General features: G+C 42.2%; 2 protein-coding genes and 1 non-coding gene across 5 annotated transcripts in view; 1 reads left to right on the top strand and 2 right to left on the bottom strand.

Annotated features, from left to right (window-relative positions):
- Nucleotides 1-10,430, top strand: part of LOC105472733 (SR-related CTD associated factor 4) — a 61,534-nt gene extending 51,104 nt beyond the window's left edge. For all 3 annotated transcript variants that reach the window (XM_011726266.3, XM_011726265.3, XM_071095605.1), the window contains exon 20: nt 9,081-10,430. In XM_011726266.3, the coding sequence (XP_011724568.2) occupies nt 9,081-10,066 (986 nt within the window). In that variant the 3' untranslated portion in view covers nt 10,067-10,430. The remainder of the gene's footprint in view (nt 1-9,080) is intronic.
- A 2,173-nt stretch (nt 10,431-12,603) lies between these two features.
- On the bottom strand, nt 12,604-21,673 carry LOC105472735 (superoxide dismutase 1). The gene is made up of 5 exons (XM_011726267.2): nt 21,497-21,673; nt 17,482-17,578; nt 14,849-14,918; nt 13,991-14,108; nt 12,604-12,919 (listed from the first exon to the last, which is right to left on the bottom strand). Exons 1-5 carry the CDS (start codon nt 21,566-21,568, stop codon nt 12,812-12,814), a joined length of 465 nt encoding a protein of 154 aa, XP_011724569.2. The 5' UTR covers nt 21,569-21,673; the 3' UTR covers nt 12,604-12,811.
- On the bottom strand, nt 16,887-17,064 carry LOC112425086 (small nucleolar RNA SNORA81). Its single transcript, XR_003016084.1, has one exon. It is a non-coding gene; the product is annotated as a small nucleolar RNA SNORA81 (small nucleolar RNA).
- Nucleotides 21,674-27,482: the final 5,809 nt, after the last annotated feature.

Below are 27,482 nucleotides of genomic sequence, written 5' to 3'. Positions count from 1 at the left end.
CTGTCTAAAATTTTAGATTTTTTAATGGCTCATTTTTAGCAATACTTATTAGAATATTAAAGCACCAGTCTACTAGTAATGCACTAGTTAGCCACTGACATTAAAAGGAAGCCTGAAGAAAATTCTAGGAAGTAGAGTTTTTAAAGTACTAACATAATATGTAATTTTTTAAAAAACAATTTTTGTGTTTTAGTTTTGTTTGAACTTTAATGTTTGGTTACCTTAAATTATAAGCTAGAGTGATATATCAGGTATTTGATTTGGTACCCAAAAAGCCTGTTTACTTATCCTGTAAAAGTGTTCTTTGAAAGCTTTAAAATATTTGAATTAGTACTCTAATTACTGTATTATGTTATTCCACTAGTGTTATATAGTAGAAATGGTTCTTAAATACAAATTACAGTACCTTCAACTTAGTATATAACATTGTTCATTGGATACGTGGATAATGCAAAATAGTGATTAATCTACAACAAATATTTGGCATGGTTATGAATTTACACGTGAACACACCATAGTTTCTCACAAGGCAAAGCACTTCAAATGAAACATGAAGAAGGTCTTGCAGAAAACCTTGAAATGTTTTAACACATTGTCTCCACTTCTCCTGGGCTGTCACTTCCTAGACTGCTCTAGAGTGCAAGTCTGAAGAATGTCTTAAATTTAAATCTTTCTGAGGGACATCTTGAGGAAGGTGGGAGCGGTAGTAACTCTGGGCTCTAGATTGATTTTGGTAGACAAAGTTAATTGCTGTAAAGAATTTCAGGTAAGATTTTTTTCTAGCTAATATTGAAAATAAAATTGCCTACAGATAATCTCATTCAGTGATAGAAAGTTAATTTTAGATTTCAAATGTTTTAACTCTGATAGTGAAATTTTAACTCATAGCTATCGTACTTTGTCAATTATAGTAACATACTTAGTAATTATTATTATACTAACTGAAATTCCAAAAAGCAAATCTGTAGGAAGTTGAACATACAGAGCCTACTGTACATTATTTTGAAGAAACCAAGCATTTAAAAAAGATAATCATTCTCCAATTTCACTTGTAATTCTGTTTTTCATGTATTAGATGTTATCAAAACATAATGTACCCTTATGCCAAAAATAGATTAGCCACTTCTCAGTATATCTGCACTATATATTATTGAAAACTCAAATTTCTCTTAAGAATCTCTTGCTAACATTCTAAGCATCATTTTTAAAATATAATCTTAATGTATAATATGATCTGAAAGATGCTTTTTCTCATTCTTTGCAAATTAGCTCCTTACTCTTCCATTTTCCCCAGCTCTCAGAACATAGTGCCTTCCATAAGAATAGCTTAGGAGTGTTTGCAGAATAAATAGGCCTAAATATTATTGGTGAATCTAGGCAAAGGAAATAACATGTTGGTTGTACTGTGATTTCAGTTTTCTGCAGGTCTGAAATGAAAAAAGGAAAATACTTGATGGTTTAAAAAATACCTAGGGATATATGCTTAGGGATCTTCAGGCATTGATGAAAGAGAGTGGTTGATACATCTTTTTCTTCATGTGGGAAAATTTCATTTTGAGTTCATGCAAAATGCTACAGTGACACTCATTCTGTAGAGATCAAATCAAAACAGTGGAACTGCAACAAGGGACAGAAAAGGAGATTGAAAGAAAACTGCATCCTTTCTCAAAGTTCAAGTCCTCCTAGATTTATGCTGGAAAGATTCTTACCACCCTGGGAAAAGACCTGGACCTTGTAGCCTCTGTTCTTAATCCCCTGAGAGGTATCTTCTCCTTGATGAGTTCGGTCATCACCTCTGCAAACACCATTCGTATGTTCAATAAATATGTAGTCAATAACCATTGTGTGCCAGGCACCCTTCTAGGTACTGGAAATACCAGAATGAACAAAACCTGTCTTTCTGGAGTTTATATTTTCGCAGACCTGGGCTAATAATTTAACATGGAGATGTTTCTGTGAAGAGAGTGAAACAGGACAGTTAGGCAATTTCAGGGTGTAACACGGATGTGTACAATTTTAAATATGATTGCTAGGGAAGGCATCTGAACCAGTAATGAAGAGAATACCCTCATGTAAATACAGAGGAAAGGAATGTAGAGTGAGGACCAAAGGAAAGGGCCTGAATTGAGATGGAGTATGGATTGTCGAAGGACCACAGTGGGAAGGGAAAGCAAAGGGAAGAAAGTGGCAGGAGATGAGCTTAGAAAAGGTTGTTGAGCACTAGGCCGTGAGTGCAGTGGAAATGGTGTAGTCTTTTACCCACGCCATGTTCTGATTTACCGTTTTTAAAGTATTACTGTGGCTGTTAGAGAAACAGACTCTAGAAGATGGTAAGAGTGGAAAGGAGACCCATTCTGACGCTGTTGCAGCAGATGAGATGGGAGCTAGCCCACGTTGGGCTGGTGCAGCGGAGGTGATAAGTGGTTAGAGTCTGAATATATTTTGAAGATAGAGCCTTCAGAATTGCCATATTATTTAAATACAAATGTGAAAGAGAGTCAAGAGTGACTCAAGTTTTTTATGTGAGCAACTGGTAGATGTAATTGCCATTCCTGTGATGCGCAAATCTGTAGGAGTGGGTTTGAGGGGAGCCTAACAATTTAAAATGTTGGATATTCTAACTTTGATACCCAGGTACAGAGGTCAGGTGAACTACTGGTAACATCTAATAGAGATGTAAATTCTGGCATCTTTAGCAGATAAAGATAATAATTAAAGCCACAGGAGCCTGTAAGATTACCTAAGGAGAGAATGTAAATAGAGAAGTGGTGAGAGGTCTGAGGACAAGAATTCTTCAGCATTTGGCAGCTAAGAATATGATGCTGAGAGCTAAGACATAGTTCCACATGCCAGAAACTCTTCAGCAGTTTGTATCTATTAATCATTTCAGCCTTGCAGCCCTCAGGGTTATCTTCATTTTATAGATGGGGAAACTGAAACACTTGGAGATGAAATAACCTTACGAGGGTCATGTAGCTACAAGTAGCAATGTTAGAATTTGAGGTAGTCTCACTCCAACAGGAGCCTGAGCTTTTGACCACTATCTATACTGTATTCTGCAGCAAAGGATACTGAGAAGATACAGCCCGTGGGCTAGGATACAAATGTAGAGGGAGATAATCTGGAAGCCAAGTATAGTTTGTAAGCAGGAAAGAGGGAGAGAGAGGTGAATTATCAGATGACACTGATGGATGAAGAAAGAGTGCTGCAACTTGGCGGCTGGCTTTAGCAAAATGAAGGCTCCTGGTGACCTTGAGAAAAGTGCTTTCATTGGATTGATGAGTTCAAAAGCCCAGTTATATAGGGTCGTCAGAGAATGGGAGATGAAGGATACAGTTAGGATTTTGAACATCTCAGGAGATTTGCTATAGAGGAGAACAACAAAATGGGGTGATATCTGAAAGGAGATGCAGGGTGAGGGAGTTTCTAATTTTTGTTCTTGTTTCTGAAAGATGGACAAAAACTACGGCATCCTTACCATTGGGAAGCCCAGTAGAGGGGAACATGTTGGTGCAAGCAAGAAGGGCTGTGTGCTAGATTGTGATGTAGGTGAGAGGGGATAGATCCAGGATACGAACAGTGTGTGTAACCGTTGGAGCACAGACAGTCACAGACAGTAGGACTAATGTGAATTCAGGTGCAAGTAAATTGGTAGATTTGGTGGTATGTGGGTGGATGAAAAAGTCTTTTTCTAAAGACCTTTTTTAAAAAATGATAAGCCAACTAGGGTAACTAAAATATGGCATATTCATGTAATGGAATATTAGTAATAAAAAATGAAGGACTTAAACATGCAACATGGATGAACCTTGAGAAGATACACCAAGCAAAAGCCAGTCACACAGGACCACATATTTTATGATTCCATTTATACAAAATGTTAATAGGCAAACCCACAGAGATAGAAAACATTATGTGGTTGCTTGGGGCTAGGACAGATGAGGGGAAAGCTGGGAAACAGATGGCCTATGGTTGCAGGATTTCCTTTTAGGGTAATAAAAATGTTCTAAAGTTGATTGTGATAGTTGCCCAATTCTGTGAATACACTAAAACCATTGAATTGTACATTTATGTGGGTAAATTACAGGCTGTGTGAATTTTACCTTACTAAAATTACCAAACAAAACAACTAAGAGTAGACAGGATTAAGGAGAAACTTGAACATGTGTCCTCATCCAGGACATGAGAATGTGGATTGACTAGTAAAATGTTAGATTACTGGCCAGAATGAAGGGTGCCCTTCGGTTATAGTTAGGAAAATTTGAAATGAGAGCGGTCAGCATTACTTCACGTCCAGGTGGAGATTAGGCAGAAAAGTTGCATTTAAAACCAGTGTTGGGGATTTTCCAGGCAGATATGGTGAGGGAGAGCCATGGACTCCAAAGCAGGTAAGGAGGAAGATAAAAACATGAAGGGCCTTGGCGGGGGTGGGGGCATGAGCCTGGTGGGATTGAAGATTGTTTGGGGAAAGGAGATATGGAGAGAATAATCTGGAAAGAGGAGAAGCGGGTAAAGAGTAGGGTACTTGAAATTGGGAATTTGGAAGTAATGAAATTACTTGATTAGTGATCAAACATCTAGAGCTCCTAGAGGTGGTGGCTCTGGTAGAATGGAAGATAGGGTTGTTGACCAAAACAGGTAGAGGAACTGACTCGTTCCTCTTTCTGTGAAGATCTCACTGAAATTTTGCGTCCTCTGCAACTGATGCAGTTGGTCACTCCCACAGTATTTAAATCAGACGTTATACATTTTATGTTTTGTATCTGTCTCCCTGACTGCATACACTCTGTGGTCCTTGACAGAAAGCCACCCTATTCATTTATATGCCTTTTGTATCCCTTATGCACATTTTCCTGAGATTTCAGGGTCCACATTGGACTCCAGCTATGAAATCAACCTTCCTTTCTCCCACCTCCCCTATAGCCCTTTAATGTACTTGTTCTTTATTTCACACCATTTCAGGCATCTTTGCTGTAGATGGCAATGGTGTCTCCCCACCCCCTTTTAAAATTGTAAAACAACTTTTTTGGATCATCATAGGAAATATTTATAGATTCTTGGTTATTTTTAGTTAAATTCCAGTGTGTTTTCTTTACTTCTCAAATTTGAATTCAAGCACTTAGAGCTGACACTCGTTTGGTCTGCCCTAACGCCTTGCTGTATTAAAAAAATTGTTTCCCAGGTCTGAGCCCTTTTTTGTTTCACCTGTATTCCAGGGGAGTTAACACCATCACTCTTCTGATCTTGCGTTGACAGCTGCATCCGCTCAGTTAAGGCAGAGAGCTGTGTTCCTTCATCGCTTTCACCCCATCCTTCCTGTCCACTTAATGTCTTCTGTGTCCTCCATCTCTAGCACCTCTCTTTCACTTCAATCTCTTGTCATTATCGCTGTCACTGCTGGATTCTCCGAAATGGCATTCCCCTCTTGGCTATCCTGTACACTACTTGCCAGAAGCGTCTATCAAAAACCATCATAGAATCGTTTATCCCTGCTAAAAATTCCTTGGTTTTCTGCACCACTAGAGGTCGAAGTCCAGGTTCCTCTATGGCACATAGGGCCTCTGAATTGCCCTGACTTACCTCTTTTAAACCTCGTCTGTATTTTCTCCTTTCTTCTTAGTTTTCATCAAAAGTCATTTTGTTGTGGTTCTCTGAACCACACACACCACTGCTTTACCTTGCTATGCCTTTTCAAAAGCTGCTAGTAATGTCTTGATAGTAATGTCCTTCTTTAACTCACTAGCCTTGTCTCTTTTCCTTTGAGATCCAATTCAGACACCCCCAATGACTGCCACTCAGATGCACACACCAGCTTTATGAGTCCCACCTCTATACCACCATGCTAGCTTGTACCATCTCCTACAGAAATTGAAATTTGTCCGTTTCTACCAAAGTTTGTCCCTTTTTTGGAGAAAAGGACTATTAAATGACTTAATAGATAATTCAGATATTTAATACATAATGTGAATGAATTGGGTTTTTAAACATTTATAACTTTAGAAAACTTGTCGGTGATACCGCACATCGTATTTCCAGATGAAATGAATAATTGCTTTGAATGCCCTTTTCACCTAGGTGACTCACAATATACTCCGATGGTTTATGCCTAATGCCAGCTTTCCTAATAAGGAGTTCCTAGCTAGCATGCTTTCCAAAGTCTTCTGCCACCTAATGTGTTTTTAATATACCTAATTATAAAAGCATTACATGTCCACTGCAAAAGGGAAAAAAAGGAACTACAGATAAAAAAAAAGTTTTTTGTGGTCTGAAGGCCATCTGGGGCTATGGGCATATTCTATCAGAAATCTGTCAATTTAGTTGGCTCTCAAAGGTTTAAAAGGAAACCCAGCTGGCCACATCTTTTTAGCTTTATTTACGAAGAAGGGAAGGGATTTGAGTGTATAATGTTTTAAGCAGATCCCACACAAATATCCACATATATCAAATAGGCAATTCTTTATAAAAATTGTGCTTTTATATGAGGTTTATGATTACTGTAAATTTTAACCCTGTTAATTTATACCCTCAAATGAATGCTGTAAAGTACCTAAGAGATGTGGTCCTTCAGACTGGGGTTTGTATTTTATCATCAGGGCCCATTTTCTCTCTGTAAGTTGAGATGGCTTTGCATCCTTTGGCCACTGTCAGATACTTGAGGACGCCAAGTCATGGGGCAATGACGAGTAGGACCTTCCCATTGCCCTTCAGGAATCACTCTCCTTTTGAAGACTCATCTCAACTAAATTCTCTTGTTATAATAAGATGCTTTGAAACTGTTTCTTCCGTTTTTCTGGTGTTGTTTTAAAATTTGGCACAGCCACTTGAACCTATAGATAGGCACCAGAATGTGCTACGCTGACCTCTGTAACAGTAAACTTTGGTCATTTTAGTCCTGGAAAACAGATCTTTCCTAATAAAAGGTGATGGGAAAGTAAAGTTCTCTTTGTTTCAGGTGTTTCTGTATAATGATCCCTCTATTAAAAGACTGTGCCTGGGCATATACATTTTATGTTTTGGACTAAATTCCACAGGTGTTGGAACTACACTATTCCTTTACAAAGTGAAAGCAAGGACGTATGCTTCTCTTACCCCAGGGTATGGTATATACTCAGTAAATATTTCCCAGATGATGTGAAGAATGTTTTATTTCTATCTGAGATAAGGTGTAGCTGGTGTCCTGTACATGTTCATTGTCTGGGATTTTCCCAAAGAGTCTAAAGAGCCTGTGAAGAGTCATCACCGCATCCATTTCACAGTTTCTGGCGTTTTTGCTGTGGTAGTCAGCATTTCCCAACTTTAGACCTGACGTGAAAGCTCAATGTATTTTTTCCAGTTACCAAAGTACTTGAGTTTATGGCAGGTGTTGAAGAAGCAGGAGGAGTTGATTAAGATTTTAATTATCAGAAATGGAAAATGTGTTTATTTTTTGCAAAATCAAATGTTTAGTATTAGGATTTATTACTTTTCTAAATAGATATGCAGAATAATCTCACAGCTACAGGAGCCAAACACTGAACTCACTCTTGTGTTTTATCCTATTTGATCTCAACAAGTGGCAGGTATTATTACTATGCCCATTTTATAAGCCAGAATGCTGAGGCACATGTCCAAGATTATATTTCACCAAACATAATATATTCCTGTTTAGGCATTTAGAAGAAGATATTTTTGTTTATGTAAATACCAAAGCTGTTGAGTTTTTATGTTAAAAGAGTTATAAACTAGTTTACATACCTTTTCAGGCCCACTTTAGTGCTAAAGTGTGACAAGTACTATTGGACAACACGTTGTGGGTAGCAAAAACTAAAGTAGATGTTCTTGTTTAGCATGATATAGTTATTAGTACATAAAATCTAGAAACAGGACTTTTGCTAAATTTGCTGAAGTAGGTCGGAAGAAGTTTATTCAAATTGTAAACCTAAATAACATGATGTTGGGGAAGAAAGAAAGAAACTAGTACTAAAGTATTGGTCATTTTTCTGTCAGTGTCACCCAAGTATTTTTCTTACCATTGCCATAACTTGCCCAAAGACCTTTCTGCAGCACATGGGTAAACAGCATATTCTTAACAGTATCTGGAACATTTTCCATTATCAGAATAACTCCTTTCAGTCATAGTATTATGGTATTTGTCTTTTAATATTTATATTTGCAAAGGAATAAATTGAGAGATTCCAGTGCTTTTGTTACCTAAGTGGTAAACCCCAAGCAGAAAAAGATAGGTTGTTGAACTTATGTGACTCTTATATCAGTATGAGCAAACCCTCATGTAGATGGGAAAATAAAACCCACGAAGTCACTGTTATTTCAGCAGCACCAACCTTACCAGACTTGCCACCTTTGGAAGAATGAATAGAAAGAATGAATAGAAGGCGAACAGCTGAACATTGAGCATTATTCAGGTCATGATGACCTCACAAGTTAGATATTGTGCTGTGCCTTGAAAAAGGAACTGTGACAATAAACTTCACGTTTGCGTATGGATCTTTGTTTTGTAGACATTAGTGTTTAATTGATGCACAGTGCATAGTAACTGCATGAGGCATTTTAATAATATGGACTAAGTGTAGCATGGAATCAAAGAGATCTTCCTCTTTACTGGGTTTTCTAGGTCAGTGACCTCATTTTTTTCTAGTAGTAAGAAGACCTAGGGGGTAAGTTTTCTGTGTGCCCCTGCCGTCTGCTTAGTTAGCTTGAATAGTTACTGATGGTGAATGTTCATCTCATGAGGACTTAGCACATTGTGTTTCTGAAATGTATTTGGAGTTGGAAACAGCTTCTGATGAAAGCTACAGGAGATTCTGACATAGGCTTTGGAAATTGGTATTACCATTACTATTTTATTTTCCAGTTTATTCTGGCCCTTACCTGTATTAGATACTTTAAAAATCTCTTTGCAGTTGCTTGCCTTAGGTTGTTACTAGGCCTCACACTGGGTTTGTGATGGGTAGACTGGCCCACAGTATGAAATTTGAAGATTGTGGGTTGAATTTGATTTTGCTTTAAGCTCCACAGAACACAGCTGAAACTGGAGTGCCATCTTCTGTGGTGTTGACGTTTTTATTTTTGTCGTCTTTTAGGCACTCAAGGAGTTGCCCCTGGTCCTGTAATTGGACTTCAGGCACCATCTACTGGTCTTCTTGGCGCCCGGCCCGGTCTCATCCCACTCCAGCGCCCTCCGGGAATGCCCCCACCTCACTTACAGCGGTTCCCTTTGATGCCGCCCCGTCCCATGCCACCGCACATGATGCACAGAGGCCCGCCGCCAGGACCAGGGGGCTTTGCGATGCCCCCACCTCATGGAATGAAAGGTCCCTTCCCACCACATGGCCCGTTCGTTAGGCCTGGTGGAATGCCAGGGCTCGGGGGCCCAGGGCCAGGCCCAGGGGGTCCTGAAGACAGAGACGGAAGGCAACAGCCGCCGCAACAGCAACAGCAGCAGCAGCAGCAGCCGCAGCCGCAGCCGCAGCCGCAGCCGCCCCAGCAACAGCAGCAGCAGCAGCAGCAGCAGCAGCAGCAGCCGCCGCCATCACAACAGCCTCCACCAACACAGCAGCAGCCACAGCAGTTTAGAAATGATAACAGACAGCAGTTCAATTCAGGTAGAGACCAAGAAAGGTTTGGAAGAAGATCTTTCGGAAATAGGGTGGAAAATGACCGGGAACGGTATGGGAACCGTAATGATGATAGAGATAATAGTAACCGTGACAGGAGAGAGTGGGGAAGGAGGAGCCCTGACCGGGACAGGCACAGAGACTTGGAAGAGAGAAATAGACGCTCTAGTGGGCATCGAGACAGAGAGAGAGATTCTAGAGATAGAGAGTCTCGTAGAGAGAAGGAAGAAGCACGAGGAAAGGAAAAGCCGGAGGTGACAGACAGGGCAGGTGGTAACAAAACCGTTGAACCTCCCATTAGCCAAGTGGGAAATGTAGACACTGCTTCAGAACTTGAGAAGGGGGAGTCTGAGGCTGCAGTCCTAAAGCCTTCTGAAGAGTTACCTGCTGAGGCTACCTCATCCGTTGAACCCGAAAAGGATTCTGGCTCAGCAGCAGAGGCTCCTCGTTAAGAGACTGGAATTTGTGAAAATGTGACAGTGACACTTCTGGAGTGTAGAGCTTGAGGTGTACAGATGCTGTATTATATCCGCTCCCGCTGTACTGCAGCCCCGCGCCAGCTGGTGGGGAACTGTAAGCAATTTGATTGCTTCCCTTCTATTTAAAAATAGCCACAAAATAACAAAAAATACTGAAAATATGAATAAATATTACCCTTTTTGCTGTAACTTTTTAAAAGTTTTGACTTTAAAAAGTTTACAAATCGTAATTAGAAGTGCTCTCTATTTTTTTTTTTTTTTAATTTAAGACAAGGTAACGGTGAAAGCTCCTCAAAACAATAGGGATGTTTTTAATAAACTCTATTTTCGTAACAAACTTTAATGTGTGCTATTCTTCCTACACTGCATTAAGGTGGAAAAGGATTGTTCACCATCAAAGTTTGAGCTGTTAATACTGTATTGGAGTCTAAATTAGACTTATTTGATGAAAATAGACATTTTATGTAGTTATTCTCACTTTCATATGTAATACTTTTGAATTTTAGTGTTTCAGTCATAAGGTAAAGGTTAGTTGTTTTAATGTCAATTGAAAAGCTGTGTTTGCAATTCAATCGAGGTTTTTTTTTTTTCCCCATTGGCTTTGTGGTATATGTTGCCCTAATTAATTTGTAAGATTTTGCTGGGGGAAAAGTTAATTCCAGTGTTACATGTTGTACTATAAATTATCTGACTGCGTGGGTATTACGTTAGAAGGTTGCATGTGTGTGTGTGTTCTTTTTTTTTTTTCCAACCATCCCACTGAATTCTTCAAAAGGGTAAAAGAATCAAGGTTAACATTTGCAATCTAAAAGCTTTTTGTTGTGTTTGAGGACTTCAGTGCAACCTATTATTGTTTCCTTATATAAGCCTTGCCTATTGCCTTTCTTTACCACTTTTTTAATTCCCCTGCTGGGCAGAGGTAAACTGAACTTTTCCCCCACATACACTTTTTTTCTTTTGCTTAAAGTTGGTGGGTTAACTAGGAAAAATTGTTGTAGGTTATCCAAGAATTACATGAAGACATCCAAAGCCAAGTCAAGCCTTTATCTGAAATTGCAGGAAATCCAGTGCCAAGACCTGATGTCACACTATCCAAATATTTATGGCCTTCAAGTTGTTTTGAATTACTTTTTTAAACTCTTGGTTTCAGTATGCTTAGCAGTTAACTTTGTCTTTGCCGTCATCCTCAGGCAAAGCTGCTTTATTACTCTGGTTTTTAAATAATACTCAGCAGCAAGGCCTTTGGTTTGATGGGGAGAATGTATCTAGGGCAATGTCCTTATATTCCTGCCTTTAGAAAATGAGAGAAAATTGTTGTATCTGTAAATTTAAATTATAAAACTTGTCCTTAATTTTACACTGGCCCAAAAAAAAGTCCTAACAAATGGCTTCTGGAAGAAAACATGATTACTCAACATCCAGACTTGAAGGACTTACAGCCTGTATTTCCAACTTAAGAGCATCCTATATGCACATGAAATGACTACTCCTAACTGGTAGCGTGATAATATTTGAAGTTTGAAAGGCGTGAGTCTCTAATTCCACATAGGCAACAAACTACATCAGGGAAATGGGTTAAATACTGTTTTTTAAACATTACCGAGATTTAAAGAATGGTGGTTTTAACCACTTACTGTAAGCATATTGTTCTTTAACATAATTTTAAAACTTTGGAAACACTACAGATTTGTCTTCCCAATTTAGCTTTTCCTCTCCTACATTTGATAAAGTACGTATTTATGAACAGATTGTCACTTATTCATGGTTTATCAGAAATATTCTACAATTTACAATTTCCAATTCAATAGTCAAACCTGAGTTAGGTTAACATTTAAAAGCATTCTCTCTCAGGTACGTAAATACATTGAAAGTGACTCATTTCACTAATTCGGTGTGTAAATTAATAAACAGCCAGAACCCACAGTCAAACATTTCCTTGGTTCTATCTTCCAATGCTATAGATTTCTTTAAAGGGCTAATCTGTTAAGTAGGTTGTGCCAACGTCCACCCTTGAATGTACAATTTGTGCCATTCTGGCAGGTAGATAATCTTATTAGCTAGCTGAGGCTGTAACTTGCCTTTTAAACTCACTAAAAGTTATCAAATGGCTCTCTTACACGATAACGTCTTTTTAAAATGAGGTACTTTATGAATCAAAATGCTAAAATGACTAAGCAAGAACATTTCCCTAAAGCTTTCAAAGGACAGCCTGTTGTCTAAGCAGAGTTGTGTTCGTATTAGCTAAAAGACCTGCTGTTTTAAAAGTATGCATTTTGATGATCTCAAAACACTTTCAAAGTAAAATGCTATCACTGTTAGCATTACTAAATCTGTTCCACTGAAGCTGTTTATATAAATAAGTATCAGAGCTAATTTAGTTTGAACTTGGATTCTTTTAATAGACTCAAAATGAGTGCCATACAGGGTTTTTATTCACAGGCTTGAATGAGAATTGAAGAAATTCTGACAAGTTTAATACCCATCTGTGATTAAGTCTGGCAAAATACAGGTCATTGAAACAGACATTTTAATTGAGTTTTATAAAACTATACAAATCTTCCAAGTGATCATCAACCAGTTTCTCATTACAGGTACTAAGCAAACGTCACACAATTACACTTCTAAGATTACAGTGTTTAATGTTTATCAAGATACATTTCTACAGCTAGCAGGATAACAGATGAGTTAATGGGCCTCAGACTACATCCAAGGGAATGTTTATTGGGCGATCCCAATTACACCACAAGCCAGACGACCTCCAGCGTTTCCTGTCTTTTTACTTTCTTCATTTCCACCTTTGCCCAAGTCATCTGCTTTTTCATGGACCTGTAAAAAATTGTAAGAAGATAACTTTGGGCTGTCAAGTAATCACTACCTCCTCCCAACAATACCCAAAAGATGTTTAAGAACCTCATAATATTAGAAAAATAACATTAATCCTAGTAGATATACTAATACTTAGTAGTTTAAAAGTAAAAACTACTATTCAAAGCTTTTTCTTGGTGTTGCAAAGACATTACCTTTAAACATTAGGTAAGTGTTGCTATCTCTAAATGAAATACTAAAAACCCAAATAACTATGTTGTAGACCACCACACACTACCCTTAGTCCTCCATGATAAGTTACAGTAACTGTAGTTCAGCAGTCACTCTTTGGCAATTTAATTGCTTTGGAAAAAAAGGAAAGTGAAAGTAACGCTCAAAATTTCATACCAAATGAATGACAGGCCTATAAATAAGACATAATCCTAAAAAACCTTAATACTTTAGCAACAGTATTTTGAATTTTGTTCAACAAACCTTTGTAAACAATTTTTCTGCTTTACAACTATGGCTCAAGAAAACCTTAAAAATAAAAGGGTTAACTGAGTGGAAGTGACTAATGAATGTTAATGCCCTCAAAGGGAGGTAAAAGAGAGCCAGTCTACCTGGTGTTTTGCATGAACCAGATGCATTCCCCAGAATAACTTGGGGCAACAGCTTCCCACAAGTTAAACAAGTCATGATAACCTGCAGTCCTGGATGAACATGAATACTGAAGTCCATCCCAGGTTTTAAACTTAACAAAATGTTCTGTTTCACAAGTGAGAAACCCAATCCTGGCAAGAAAATCTGGCCATTTTAAAACTAAAGACTACTCTGTTTTCCAAACTCAGATCTAATATGGTCAAATGTAACCTGCTTTCTCCTGCATCTTAGCAGAACAGTGTTCTTGACTGACCCAGATAAAATAATTGATTTTCACCATAATTGTCCAATAAAATTGCTTTTCCTAATTTGAACTGCAAGTATAATTTATCTGGATCTTTAGAAACCACGACTAACAATCATAAAGTGAAGAGATACATGACTGTATGTTAGACGAAGTTTTATGTAGATCCTTTTATGAAAACTCACCACCAATGTGCGGCCAATGATGGAATGGTCTCCTGAGAGTGAGATCACAGAATCTTCGAAAGACACCTTGGCCACACCATCTTTGCCAGCAGTCACATTGCCCAGGTCTCCAACATGCCTAATAATGGAAAAGCATCAGATGGATTAGGGCTGACTCCACTGAACATCAAGGTAGTTCATGAGCTAAATTAAAACTTGACTGAGCAAACACAAATTTGCAAACAAGTAGCTAGGCATTCTAAACACAGCTCTTCAAACAAGGCTTCAAGTCTACAAACTCATGCTCTGGGAAGAAAGATGGGGGTGCACCTCATTTCAGAAGTACCAAAGGGTAAACTCTCAGTTACTGAGTTATGCCTGTTAATTATTGGCATAGCTAACAAAGCTATGTCCCAAGGCCTCTGATATAAAAATCTTGTCCTTAGATTTAGTATTTTCCTGAAAGGCTTTCAGAAAACATACACATACAAATGGAGTCTTGACTAGTTTTCAATATCAATTTTTTTTTTAATCTACAGACGCTTCCTATGTTTCACGATGATTGATTCTGCTAGTGGTTGACAGTACTGTTACTCATGACATTTCCTGTATAAGTTCCCCTTTGGCACCTGTATTAGTTCTATATTCAATAAATGCTACAAAACCAAATCGTTTTAAGTGTCCCCATTTGTCAATTCCTTTAAGCCCAGGAAGTAAAAGCATTCCAGCATTTGGGAGCAGGGGTTTAGATGAGTCAGCAAGTTCAAAAACAAAGGTGGGGGAGAACACGGAATTATCTTAGCACATATTTACAAGTAGTATACCATATGAACTCCAGAAAGCTATCGCCATTATTACAAGAGTTAAGCATCTTGTTACCTTTCTTCATCCTTTGGCCCACCGTGTTGTCTGGATAGAGGATTAAAGTGAGGACCTGCACTGGTACAGCCTATTTACAAGAAAAAGAAAAAAAAAAAAAGCTAAATTATGAATTAAAGTTCCCAAATACATTCTAAAAAGAAACATTGCTAAAACTTCCCATGGAGAGAGCAGGGACCTGCATCACAACTTCTGGGATAAGCAACACCTTGGTACAGGCATGGTGAGAAGGGAACAGAAACAAGTCTATGGCCGGGCATGGTGGCTAACACCTGGAATCCCAGCACTTTGGGAAGCTGAGGTGGGTGAATCATCTGAGGTCAGGAGTTTGAGACCAGCCTGGCCAACATGGCAAAACCCTGTCTCTACTGAAAAATACAAAAATTAGCTAGGCATGGTGGTGTGCACTTGTAGTCCCAGCTACTTGATAGGCAGAGGCAGGAGAATCGCTTGAACCTGGGAGGCAGAGATTGCAGTAAGCTGAGATTGCACCACTGTACTCCAGCCTAGGCAACAGAGCAAGGCTGCGTCTCAAAAAAAAAAGCAAGTTCTAACTACTATCTGACACTCGTAAAGTTAACACCCTTCCTCAGGGCTTCGGCTTCTTCACTGTACAATAAGGGACCAGACTCATCTTCAACAGTTTTTCTATCATTAAAATCCCATGGTTAAGATCCAAATTTGTAAGAATGTAGTACACTTTAACTACAAAAAACTCATCTCCCCAGCAACATACTGCCAAGCAGTTCTACCTGTGCCCTTTACTTGGTGCAGGCAGAATATTCAACAGCATCTTATGTGCAAGGGCCAAGGCTGCTGCCTTACACAACTCCAGGGGGCGGCATTCCGACTGTACCCTGTGTAGAAGGTGCTCCTGTGGGCCAGGGGATGACATTCACAGAGCACAACCTCGACGGCACAGGAGGCCCTTTCGTAACACGGCTGCCTTCGTAACAAGTCCTCTCACCCCCAGGAGTCCCACACAGGGAGAAAGGCAGGCAAGTTACAGGAAGCAGCAGCGCAATCACCTCCCAAACCAGAGGCGGGAAGCCAAAAAGCAACTTGGGGAATTTCAGCAATTACAGAAATGGATCAAATCTGATCACTACAAATCACTATTTGAAACTAAATTAGCAAGATGAATAAAGTTAATTTAAGAAGAAACCTATAAACAAAAAATTCAGATTACTCAAATATGGCAAAAGACCACTAAATGCAATTTAACTCATAAACTTTTGTTAACTTGCTTCCAATCCCAAATTAAGAATATAAAACTTGGCAGTTTCTCTGAACCTACTCAGGTTCAGGGGCTGCCTGATTTTTTTTAAATACTAAAAAAATTTTTTAAGCATATTCCAAAGTACCAGTGATCCTCTGCATTCCATCTCCAGGTTGTATCCTACTTTTGTCCCACTAAGGAGCCTGTGTTTGCGGTGTGGAGCTACTCTTACATGACATTATGCAAACGAATGCAGCCCCTTCGCTTGAGGCACCCACCCTCAACCCCCAGCTCAAACACCTGGGATCATTACAAAAGTTAAGAACCCAAGTTATTTCCTATTGCCTTCTTTAAAAAACACTTTCTTCTGGCTGGGCACAGTGGCTCATGCCTGTAATCCCAGCACTTTGGGAGGCCGAGATGGGTGGATCACAAGGTCAGGAGATCAAGACCATCTTGGCTAACACAGTGAAACCCCATCTCTACTAAAAACACAAAAAAATTAACCAGGCGTGGTGGCGGCGCCTGTAGTCCCAGCTACTCAGGAGGCTGAGGCAAGAGAATGGCGTGAACCCAGGAGGCACAGCTTGCAGCGAGCCAAGATGGCGCCACTGCACTCCAGCCTGGGCGACAGAGTAAGACTTGTCTCCAAAAAAAAAAAAAAATCCTCTTCTACAATGATGCCATAAGACAAAAAACATCAACTCTTTCCCTTTCTTTTCCACACCTAGGTGACAAAAACCAGTTTTGTGGCTAATCTTAAGGTTGATCTTCAAAGTTATTTTAACTTCACTTTTTTTTTTTTTTTGGTTTCTAAAGATATACTACACCAAATCTTAAGACAAAGGGCACTGGGCATTAAGAAGCAGGTCCACCCCAGTCTTCACAATCTAGTGCAGTTACTTTTCTTCTTGTGTATACTCTGCTGGCATTATTACAAAAACCAAGATATGGTCCTAGTTTCTGCCATTTTAGCACAGTGTTTATACAATAAAGTTGACCTCTTTTTTTAAAAGAAAAGTTGAGGGTTTTGCCAGGCACAGTGGCTCACACCTGTAATCCCAGCACTTTGGGAGGTGCAGGAGGATAAACCACTTGAGCCCAGCAGTTCAAGACTAGCCTGGACAACATGAAACCCCACGGCTAGAAAAAAATACAAAAAGTAGCCAGGTGTGGTGGCGTATGCCTGTAGTCCCAGCTACAGGCCAAGGCATGAGGATCACTGGAGCCTGGGAGGTCGAGGCTAAGGTGAGCCATGATCGCACAGCACCACTGCACTCCAGCCTGGGTGACAGAGCAAGACCCTGTCTCAAAAACAAAACCAAGTTGAGGAGTTTTAACATTTAGGGGCTACTCTACTGTTTATCTAACTAGGTTGAACAAGTATGGGTCACCAGCACAGCACAACACCCACCTTGTGTATTATCTCCAAACTGATGAACATGGAATCCATGCAGGCCTTCAGTCAATCCTGTAATGCTTCCCCACACCTTCACTGGTCCATTACTTTCCTTTAATCAAAGAAAAGTGCAAAGTTGGAGAGAGTTTCTGAACAAAGAAAACGGCTGATTTACCTTTACCCCTCACAGTAAAGTAAAAAGAAGCCAGACTCGGGAGTGGAAAAATCTGTGTCCAAATCCCAGGCCGACCACTTTCTAGCCAGGGAACCTCCAGCAAGCTGCTTAACTGCTCTAGGCCTGTGTCCTCAAAAGGGAGATGGTAATCTTGTTCCCACACTCAATGCACAAGCGCCCTGTGGCCAGGCTTCGTGATTAAACATAAAAAGCACCAAATAGAGTGGTAAGCAAAGTGAGTACCTACACATCAGAGTTAAGATACTTCATAGGGTTTGACTATTACAGTAAATATGTAATATAAGTACCTATTTAGTAAACACTTGAATAGGTCATATTTGTACATGTTGAATATACATGTACACGTAAACCTTTTTGGTTTGTTTTGAGACGGAGTCTCGCTCTGTCACCCAGGCTGGAGGGCAGTGGCGCGATCTCGGCTCACTGCAAGCTCCACCTCCCGGGTTCACGCCATTCTCCTGCCTCAGCCTTTTTAACCCAAAAGGTGTATGTCTCATCATATGCTCTTTAGCCCCTTGCTGCTTCTCCATATAGACACTCTTCCATACGGCATACACACTTTAAAACAAAGAAAAAGGCACCCTGGAGACGTCCAACAGGCTACCCTAGGACCCCTGCTCTCCACTCCCCACTCAGTGTGTGTTTTTAAGTTTCCATCAAAGTTTTTTTGTTTTTTTTTTTTTTTTGAGATGGAGTCTAGCTCTGTCGCCCAGGCTGAAGAGCAGTGGCATGATCTCGGCTCACTGCAAGCTCCGCCTCCCAGGTTCATGCCATTCTCCTCCCTCAGCCTCCTGAGTAGCTGGGACTACAAGCGCCAACCACCACCAAGCCCAGTTAATTTTTTGTATTTTTAGCAGAGACGGGGTTTCACCGTGTTAGCCAGGATGGTCTCGATCTCATGACCTCGTGATCCGCCCCTTCGGCCTCCCAAACTGCTGGGATTACAGGCGTGAGCCACCACGTCCGGCTATCATAGGTATTTTTAATTAGCAGTCAGAAAATATCCTATTTCACTGCCCTCAGGAGAGGACTGATTCTAGTCTAACCAGAGGTACTACTGTTTTCTGAAATCTTTTCAAGCACTGAAACCTAGATAACCTTTCCACTCTACCAAAAAGAAAGCAAGCAGTATCGCCATTCAGGCAATGGTGACCGGTAATGGTGCTCCGTGGCTACATACAGAAATCAAGGACGTTACGAGTAGATCTCAGGACTAAAATAAACACAGCATCCACACCACACCGTCATACATGTTTGTGTCTCTTGTTTTTAGCTTGGTTTTCAAATAGGGACAACAGTTAAGGGGCATTAACCCTTAAGACATGACTTTCCACTGGAAAATACCACTGCTCAAACGAAGGATTCTGGCAATTGCGGCCTTTTAAAAATTCTTTTCTTTTTCAGAATAGACACTGTGACTCTTCTACAACCTCTAATTTTGGAAAAACTCAAATGTGAAAGTTGTCCCTCAAATATGCTGTGTTATCAAGAGCACAGGGCCAAAAAGAGGAGGTTCTTTCAAACCTCCATTTAACGGGTAATACATTGGGAACATGTAAGTAGCTGTGCTTAGGTACAACCCTACAGGGACCAGGCTGTGAACTCAAGTGAGTAACACAGGCCTGGAAAGCTCCAGCAGTACTGTCCTGGGCTAATGAAGGCTCAGTATGAAGAGATCTCCAACAATTCTTCAAGAGAAGCTAGGAAAACTGGACTATTAGGTGAAAGATTCTGATTTGTAAAAACTAGCCACGAGTCTAAGATTTTAAACACGGAATAGGCCACGCCAGGTAGTTTATAGCCAATTTATTATCTCTGCATATCTGGAAAGCTGGAATGCTCCACTATCCAAGGCTCTTTCTCAGGTACAAGGGGCACCAACCAAAACGAAGTCAGGCGCTTAAAAGGAGGAACTATGCACGCTGCTCAGGGAAGGTGGAAAATGACAGAAACCTGGGTTCATGCATGGATTCTCAAAGGCCAGGGAGAAGGAATTCCACAGAGGCGTCTTAAGACTAGTACTGGTGGCCGGGCGCGGTGGCTCACGCCTGTAATCCCACCACTCTAGGAAGGCGAGGCGGGTGGATCACCAGGTCAAGAGATCGTGACCATCCTGGCCAACATGGTGAAATCCGGTCCCTACTAAAATACAAAAAATTAGCTGGGCGTGGTGGCACGCGCCTGTAATCCCAGCTACCCGGGAGCCTGAGGCAGGAGAATTGCCTGAACCCAGGAAGCGGAGGTTGCAGTGAGCCGAGATCGCGCCACTGCACTCCAGCCTGGGCAAGAGAGCAAGACTCGGTCTCAGAAACAAAACACAACACTAGTACTAGTGAATTATGTGGGAATAAGAGGGACAAAACGAAGTCTGACAAATGAAACAGCAAAATGGAGTCAAATGCCAAAGAACCTTTTCCAGAAAATCTGGAGACGTATTAAAGAAAAAAGCTAAACTCGTATCTCCCTCATACACATTTCAGACACTTGCACAGACTAACTGTTCCTGTCCTCTCACGTTTCTGTAAACCCCTTTAAAGACTGAATCTCATTCATATGATAAATATTCTCTCATGACTTTTAAGCCGAGTACGAGACAATTTTCCACCAGTTGGTAACTTCACTAAGGCTCTGGGGACAGTATTATCACAAGCACCTTCCTTGCAAGACGTTTTGCAATTTTACTGATAATAGTTATGAAAATATTTCTGTACATTTTACAAGAGTCGTTCAGAAGTTTGTCTCTGACCATCTTAGCAACCTGCCTACTGGCCGAGCAATTTTAAAGTCACTTCACAGAAAATGTGGCTTAAGAAATCCTCCGACAAGAGTTACTAAGTACCAATTCCGTGTAATGGAAACTTCAGGTCTTCCAATTTCCAAATCCCAAACCCCACCCACTGTCCTCAAACAACAGTCCTCAATCGTAGGTGCACATCAAAATCACATTTGGAAACTTAAAAAACAGCAATCATCACCTGCGCTGGGACAGGTTTTGATGTAATTGGTCTGAGGTTGGGCTCTGGTGTATTTTTAGTAAGATCTTCAAATAAGCTAACTGTGCACCCAAAGTTAAGAATCATTGCCCTCGAAAGTCCCCAAAACGGTCAGTTAAAACTCTGGCTCTCGGAGCTTAGGAGGAGGAAAAGGACCTCTATCCAAGGCTACCTTCTCTGCCCTTGCAGCCCAACCATGACCTAGAACAGAGGCCAACAAACTCCTGCAAAGTGTCACACAAACGGTCTCTGTTGCGTATTTTTGTTTACCAAAGCCTTTTAAAAATATAAAAACCATACTTAGCCTTAGAGCTGTACAAAAGCGGAGACTCCCTGACCCAGGGCGCTGAAGCCGGAACGCGGAGAGGGATGCTAAGACACCAGCCGGGCCCAGGCGCAGTCGCCACCCCGGGCCGGGCCTGTCACTGCGCCACTCGGTGTCCGCGGGACCCTCAGGAACGAGAACACAGCCAAACAAGGGAGGAGCACAGCTGCTCCAAGCACCACGACAGAGCCCGCGGCGGCCGCCCACGGACCCCGGAGGGCAGCACGCCCACGCCCGCCCCCGCGGCAATCCCTCCCCGCGCTCCCGCCACGCGCAGGCCCAGCCCCGCGGCGGCCTCGGTCCCACACCCCGCACCCGGGCCCGCCCGATGACTCAGCACTTAGCCGGCACCGCACCGCTGGGGGCAAAGGCACCGACCGGGCGGCACGGGCCGAGGCCGGGCGCGGGACCAGGGCGGTCCCGAGGCCTGGCTGGCCACCCGCTCCTAGCACAGGTGCTCGGGGCGACGAGCGGGCGGGAGCGGCCTCGCAAACAAGCCTCCGCCCCGGCCCTTGCCTTCTGCTCGAAATTGATGGTGCCCTGCACTGGGCTGTCGCCCTTCAACACGCACACGGCCTTCATCGCCATGACTTGCTAGGCCACGCCGCGGTCCTGCTTCCGAATATTGCGAGACTGACCGCAAACGCTGCAGGAGACTACGCCGCAAAGCGGGACCTCGGCGCCGCGACTACTTTATAGGCCGGACCTCCGCGCCCCGCCCACTCTGGCCCCAAACCAGTCACAGCGCACGCGCTCAGCCCGCCCCCTGCGGCAGCCTCGGGACGCGAGTGGCAGGAAATGACTGGGGGCGGGGCCAAGGGGCCGCGTGCGCCTCAGACTTCCCCCCGCCCCGCAGCCGGGAAAGGTCCAGAACCCCGAAATGTGGAAAAAAACACAGCCTTTTTTTCACAGGGGCGTGGCCCGACGGTTGCAGGACGCGAAATTGGCAAAATGATGTAAACAAGGTACGCCTTGAAAATCTGAAGTCACTTTGTCTAGAAATGTCATTGGTTATGACTGACTTTCGCCACAGCATCTCATTTGTTACTCAGAAATTAGGACGGCCCAAGATGGATGCTTTTGTAGTTTTCTTTTTTTTTTTTTTGTCTTGTTTTTTAATTTTCTGAGGGCATAGAAAGTCGCTACACCTCAATCCCTGGCCTCACCTTTTCTTCCCCTGCAGTTGTTTTAGTCCTTAGCACATAGTTTCTTATTTGGTTGGCAGAATTCGGTATTCTTTTTATATTTTTCCTGTTTGGCAACGCTACAACCCCACAGATAACCAAAACGGCAACTAGTTGGCTTCTAGGCATCTCCTGCGTTTTTGCCTGGCCCCAAGGCCACAACACTCAAGGAGGGTAGAATGGTGAAATAATTTGTGATGTCTCCATACAACAGGAATGATAAATATGACTTACCTTTCAAGGGAAATATTTCAAAAACTTTGATGAAATGAGAAAATAGTACAAACTACTTTTGTCCGGGGCGAAGGGGTTGTTTATTTGATTTTTGAGACAGGGTATTGCTCTGTCACCCAGGCTGGAGTGCAGTGGCACGATCATAGCTCACTGCAGCCTCGACCTCCTGGGTTCAAAAGTCATCCTGCTGCCTCAGCCTCCCAAGTACCTGGGACCACAGGCATGTGGCACCACACCTGGCTGATTTTTGTGTTTTGGGTAGAGATGGGGTTTTACCATGTTGCCCAGGCTGGTTTCAAACTCTTGAGCTCAAGCCAGCCGTCTGCCCACCTCGGCCTCCCAAAGTGCTGGGATTACAGACATAAGCCACCACGTCCAGCCTAGTATTTCGTACTGAGCATGGCAAAATACTCAGACTTAATTCAAGTCCAGCGTGAAACAACGATAGAAGCTATTCCAGCCTCGTTTGGAGTACACTACTATCTATTTATTTACTTATTTATTATTTATGTTATTTAGACCCTCAGACTCTAATGCATCCTCTATCAGAGAAAACACAATTCACATTTTTTATCATCCTCTAGGAAGTATACATATTTGCAGTTTTGCGTGTTGTATTTAGTAGTAGTTTCCAGATAATTCGTATATTCTAAACGGTTGCATAAACAGTGCAAATGCTGGCCAAACGGCCTTTGCCCAAGGCTGAAGTTTCTCTGGGTTCCAGGAAGTTTGGCCGAGTTCAGTTCATTGTAAACTTGCCAAGGGAGCCGCCCACAGACACAAGAGCGCTGCTTTGGGACAGTGAATTACTTTTCTTTTGAGATGGTCTAATGATGCCTGGGTAGTGCCTTCCTAGGACGGTCCTCACACCTGAACAGGGGGTGCCAGGCCCTGGGCCCCATACTTTACAGGGCCCTATTCTGTCCCTCTTCTGGCATCATCTCCCATGGAGAAAAGAATGTGTCGAAGCCAAGAAGATGCTCCCACCAAGAACATCATCTCTCCTAGAACAGGGGTAAGAAATTTAACTCTGTGATATTTAAGAGTATTTGTGTCTTCCTAATGCAGGGCGTCGAATCTGGGCACTATGGACATTTTGGGCCAGACAATTCTTTGCTGTGGAGGCTGTCCTGTACACTGTAGGATGTTTAGTAGAATCCCTAGCCCCTGCTCACTAGATGCCAGTAATACCCTGTCCCTCCCTGCCGGGCTGGGATAACCAAAAATAATTCCAGATGTTGCCAAATCACTCCCAGTTAAGAATCACTGTTTGTATTTATTTATTTATTTATTTATTTATTTATTTATTTATTTATTTTGAGATGGAGTCTCACTCTGTCACCCAGGCTGGAGTGCAGTGGTGTGATCTCGGCTCACTGCAGCCTCCGCCTCCTGGATTCAAGTGATTCTCCTGCCTCAGCCTCCCAAGTAGCTGGGACTAGTGTGCGCACCATGCCTGGCTACGTTTTTGTATTTTTAGTAGAGATGGGGTTTCACCATGTTGGCCAGTCTGATCTCAAACTCCTGATCTCAAGTGATCTGCCTGCCTCAGCCTCCCAAAGTGCTGGGATTACAGGTGTGAGCCACCACGCCCAGCCAAGAACCACTGTTTAGAACATCACTTGAGTACCAGGATCCTGGAATTTCCTGCCCAAAGAGCCCTGAGCCTGGGTATAGGATCCTGAACAGGCCACACAGGGACTGTCCCACATTGAGTACACTGCTAGCCTTAAACATAGGCCCTGCCCAGTGCCGCAAAGAGCAGGGGTGGGGAAAGGGGGAAGGGCCAGGAGCGGGCAGGCAGCCAGCTTTCCACTGCTACCCTCCTACACAGAACTGAAAGAAGTCCAAGAATTCCACATTTGAACCTGCCTTCCAGGTCTTTATGAAGGTATATTTGTTAAGGCAGGATGCTAGAGCCTGGGTGGTTTGGAACCCTGGAACATAGATTGAATCTGCTACATGTAATTAGCCGGGCATGGTGGTACACCCCTGTAGTCCAAGCTACTTGGGAGGCTGAGGTAGGAGGATTATGTGAGCCCAGAATGTTGAGGCTGCAGTGAGCCGTGATCGCACCATTGCACTCCAGCCTGGGCAACAGAATGAAACCCTGTCTCAACAACAATGATCATCATCATCCTGGGGTATCTAACTTAAAAAATAAAATAAAATAGGGAAATCAGATGAGAGGGACCTTTGCACTTGAACCCCAGGGTTTAAAGAAGCAGAACAGGCAAGACCCTGTCAGAAAGAAAGAAAGAAAAAAAGAACAAGAGGGAGAGAGGGAGGGAGAGAAAGAAAGAAAGGAAAGAAAGAGAAAAAAGACATAAAAGAGAGAGAAAGGAGGGAGGGAAAGGAGGGAAGAGAGGGAAGGAAGGGAAGGGAAGGAAGGGGAGGGAGGGAGGAAGGAAGGAAGGAAGGAAAGAAGGAAGGAAGGAAGGAAGGAATGAATGAATTAGAGAAAGAGGAGCATGTGGCACATATAGACAGTCCAATTTTGTCAGGAAAGGTGAGGAGGAATAGATGCCTCAAATCAGATGGCACATGCAGATGACTAAACCGCTTGCTTGTAATGTGTCATCTCAGCCTCCCTAAGAGTGAAAATTCATGTTTGGGGACCTCTTTGCATAAAAGGTGGGCAAAAAGGTAGACCAGAAATTTTTATTTTTATTTATTTATTTATTTATTTATTTATTTATTTATTTTGAGGTGGAGTGTCACTCTGTCGCCCAGGCTGGAGTGCGGTGGTGCAGTGTTGACTCGCTGCAGCCTCACCCTGCTGGGCTTAGGCGATTCTCCAACCTCAGCCTCGCAAGTAGCTGGGACTACAGTTTCAAAAATTCTCTCTAGACCTCAGCTGCAAATCAAAGGCACTGGGCCTAGATGCAGTGTTTGTCAACCCTGGCTGCACAGTAGAATCACCTGGGCAGTTAAAAACAAAAACAAAAAACACTGTGCTTAGGCCCAATTTTATTAAAATTTAAAATTGTATATCTTTATACTGTAAATACACATTTCATTGCTGTAAGTCATAAGAAACCCTCAATGGTTATCAATGGGAGTGGGCTGCTTATCTGTGCACTTTTCATCACATGAGAAAAACCTTTATTTGGTTAAATAGCATAGCCAGATTTCTGTTAACATGCGGTCAAAAGCAATTTCTAACTGAGAGAGATGAGAAGCCACCAGAGGGGCGTCCCCAGGGAGTCAGAATGGTCTCTGGAATAGCTGAGTGGGTGGACTGAGAGCTGATGGGGTGAGACTCAAGGCAGAGAGACCATTTGGGAGACAGGATAAGAGCCCACCTAAGGCCATCACTGGAAGAAAGCTGGGAGATCATGGAAATGCAACCACAAGTCCAGCCACCCATTAGAGGTGCATGGTGAGAGAGGGAAGATAAGGGCAGCCCCCAGGTTTCTAGCCCCCTTGGTGCTGTTTACAAGGAAAGCAGGTTCAAGGACAAAGGGCTTAATTCAGGACAGGGTGCATCTGAGGTGCCTGAGGAACCTAGAAGTACCAGGCTGGAATCGTCCTCTTGGATACGGGTCTAAGCCTCGGGATCATTCCTAAGCCTGGACGCCATCTCAGAATTAACACACATCCTATTCAACCTTCTTGTTTTGTTTTGTTCTGTTTTTATGGCGCTGGGTCTCACTCTGTCACTCAGGCTGGTGTGTAGTAGCGTGATCTCGGCTCACTTTGCCCTCGACTTCCTGGACTCAGGTAATCCCCTCACCTCAGCCTCCCCAGTAGCTGGGACTACAGGTGAACACCAACACATCTGGCTAATTTTGTATTTTTTGGTAGAGACAGGGTCTCCCTATGTTGCCCAAGCTCATCTAGAACTCCTGGGCTCAAGCAGTTCACCTGCCTCAGCCTCCCCAAGTGTCATGAGCCACTGTACCCAGCCTCAAAGTTGTTTTTTAAAAATGTAATGATCTATTCCCTTTAAGGGACATAATTTTCTTCATGATCCTCTGCCCTACTAGATGGGTAGGAGTTGGGTGAGACTTAAACTCGATAATGCCTCAAGTTCGTGTGGTTTAAACCAGGGGTCCCCATCCACTGGGCCACGGACCAGTACTACACTGGCTATATTTGAAGAAGAAGAATTTTCTTGGGCCACACATAAAATACATTAACGCTAACGGTAGCTGATGAATTTTAAAAAAAAATCGCAAAGACAATCTCATCATGTTTTAAGAAAGTTTATGAATTTGTGTTGGGCTGCATCCAAAGCCGTCCTGGGCCACAGGCAGCCCATAGGCTGCAGGTTGGACAAGCTTGGTTTATAGGCCTCAAGTGTGGTGGGACTGGTGTTTTAAAAGTTTCATCAGTGAAGATTTTACATACTGCATAAAGATTGATATTTAAGTTGAGATAAAGGATATAAGAGGATATATTTTGTTTGAGATCATTACATTTCTGAACAGTTAATTGAGTTGCGTGTTTTTCACGTAAGTATTATTTAGTCATATCTTTATCATCACAGGATGATTCTGCTCCACAACTTCTTTCTGTTTATAAGGAAACGGGCTGGGCGTGGTGGCTCAACCCTATAATCCCAGCACTTTTGGAGGCCAGGACAGGCGGATCACTTGAACCCAGGAGTTTGAGACCAGCCTGGGCAACATGGTGAAACCCCGTCTCTACAAAAAGTACAAAAACTAGCTGGGAATGGTAGCACGCACTTGTAGTCCCAGCTGCTCAGGAGACTGAGGTGGCAGAATTGCTTGAACTCGGGTGGCAGAGGTTGCAGTGAGCTGAGATTGCGCCTCTGCACTCCAGCCTGGACAACACAGTGAGATCCTCCCTCAAAAAAAAAAAAAAAGGCACTGGTTTATTGTTACTGTTCTTTTTAAAAAAAATTGCTGCTCCCCAACCTGGGAGGTTTGGTTTGGTTTATTTATTTATTTATTTATTTTAACAGTTTTATTAAGATACAATTTATATACCATACACCATACAATTCACCCTTAGTAAGCACTTTAATGATTTTTAAAGTAATTTTATGTAGTTGGCAGCTACTAGCACAATGCAGTTTTCAAACATTTCCATCAGCCCAACTTTCCTCATGCTAGTTT

Source organism: Macaca nemestrina, chromosome 4 (assembly GCF_043159975.1).
Source record: "Macaca nemestrina isolate mMacNem1 chromosome 4, mMacNem.hap1, whole genome shotgun sequence".
Taxonomy (NCBI): Eukaryota; Metazoa; Chordata; class Mammalia; order Primates; family Cercopithecidae; genus Macaca; species Macaca nemestrina.
Note: the sequence above shows the minus strand (reverse complement) of the source record. Positions and strands in the feature narration are given on the sequence as shown.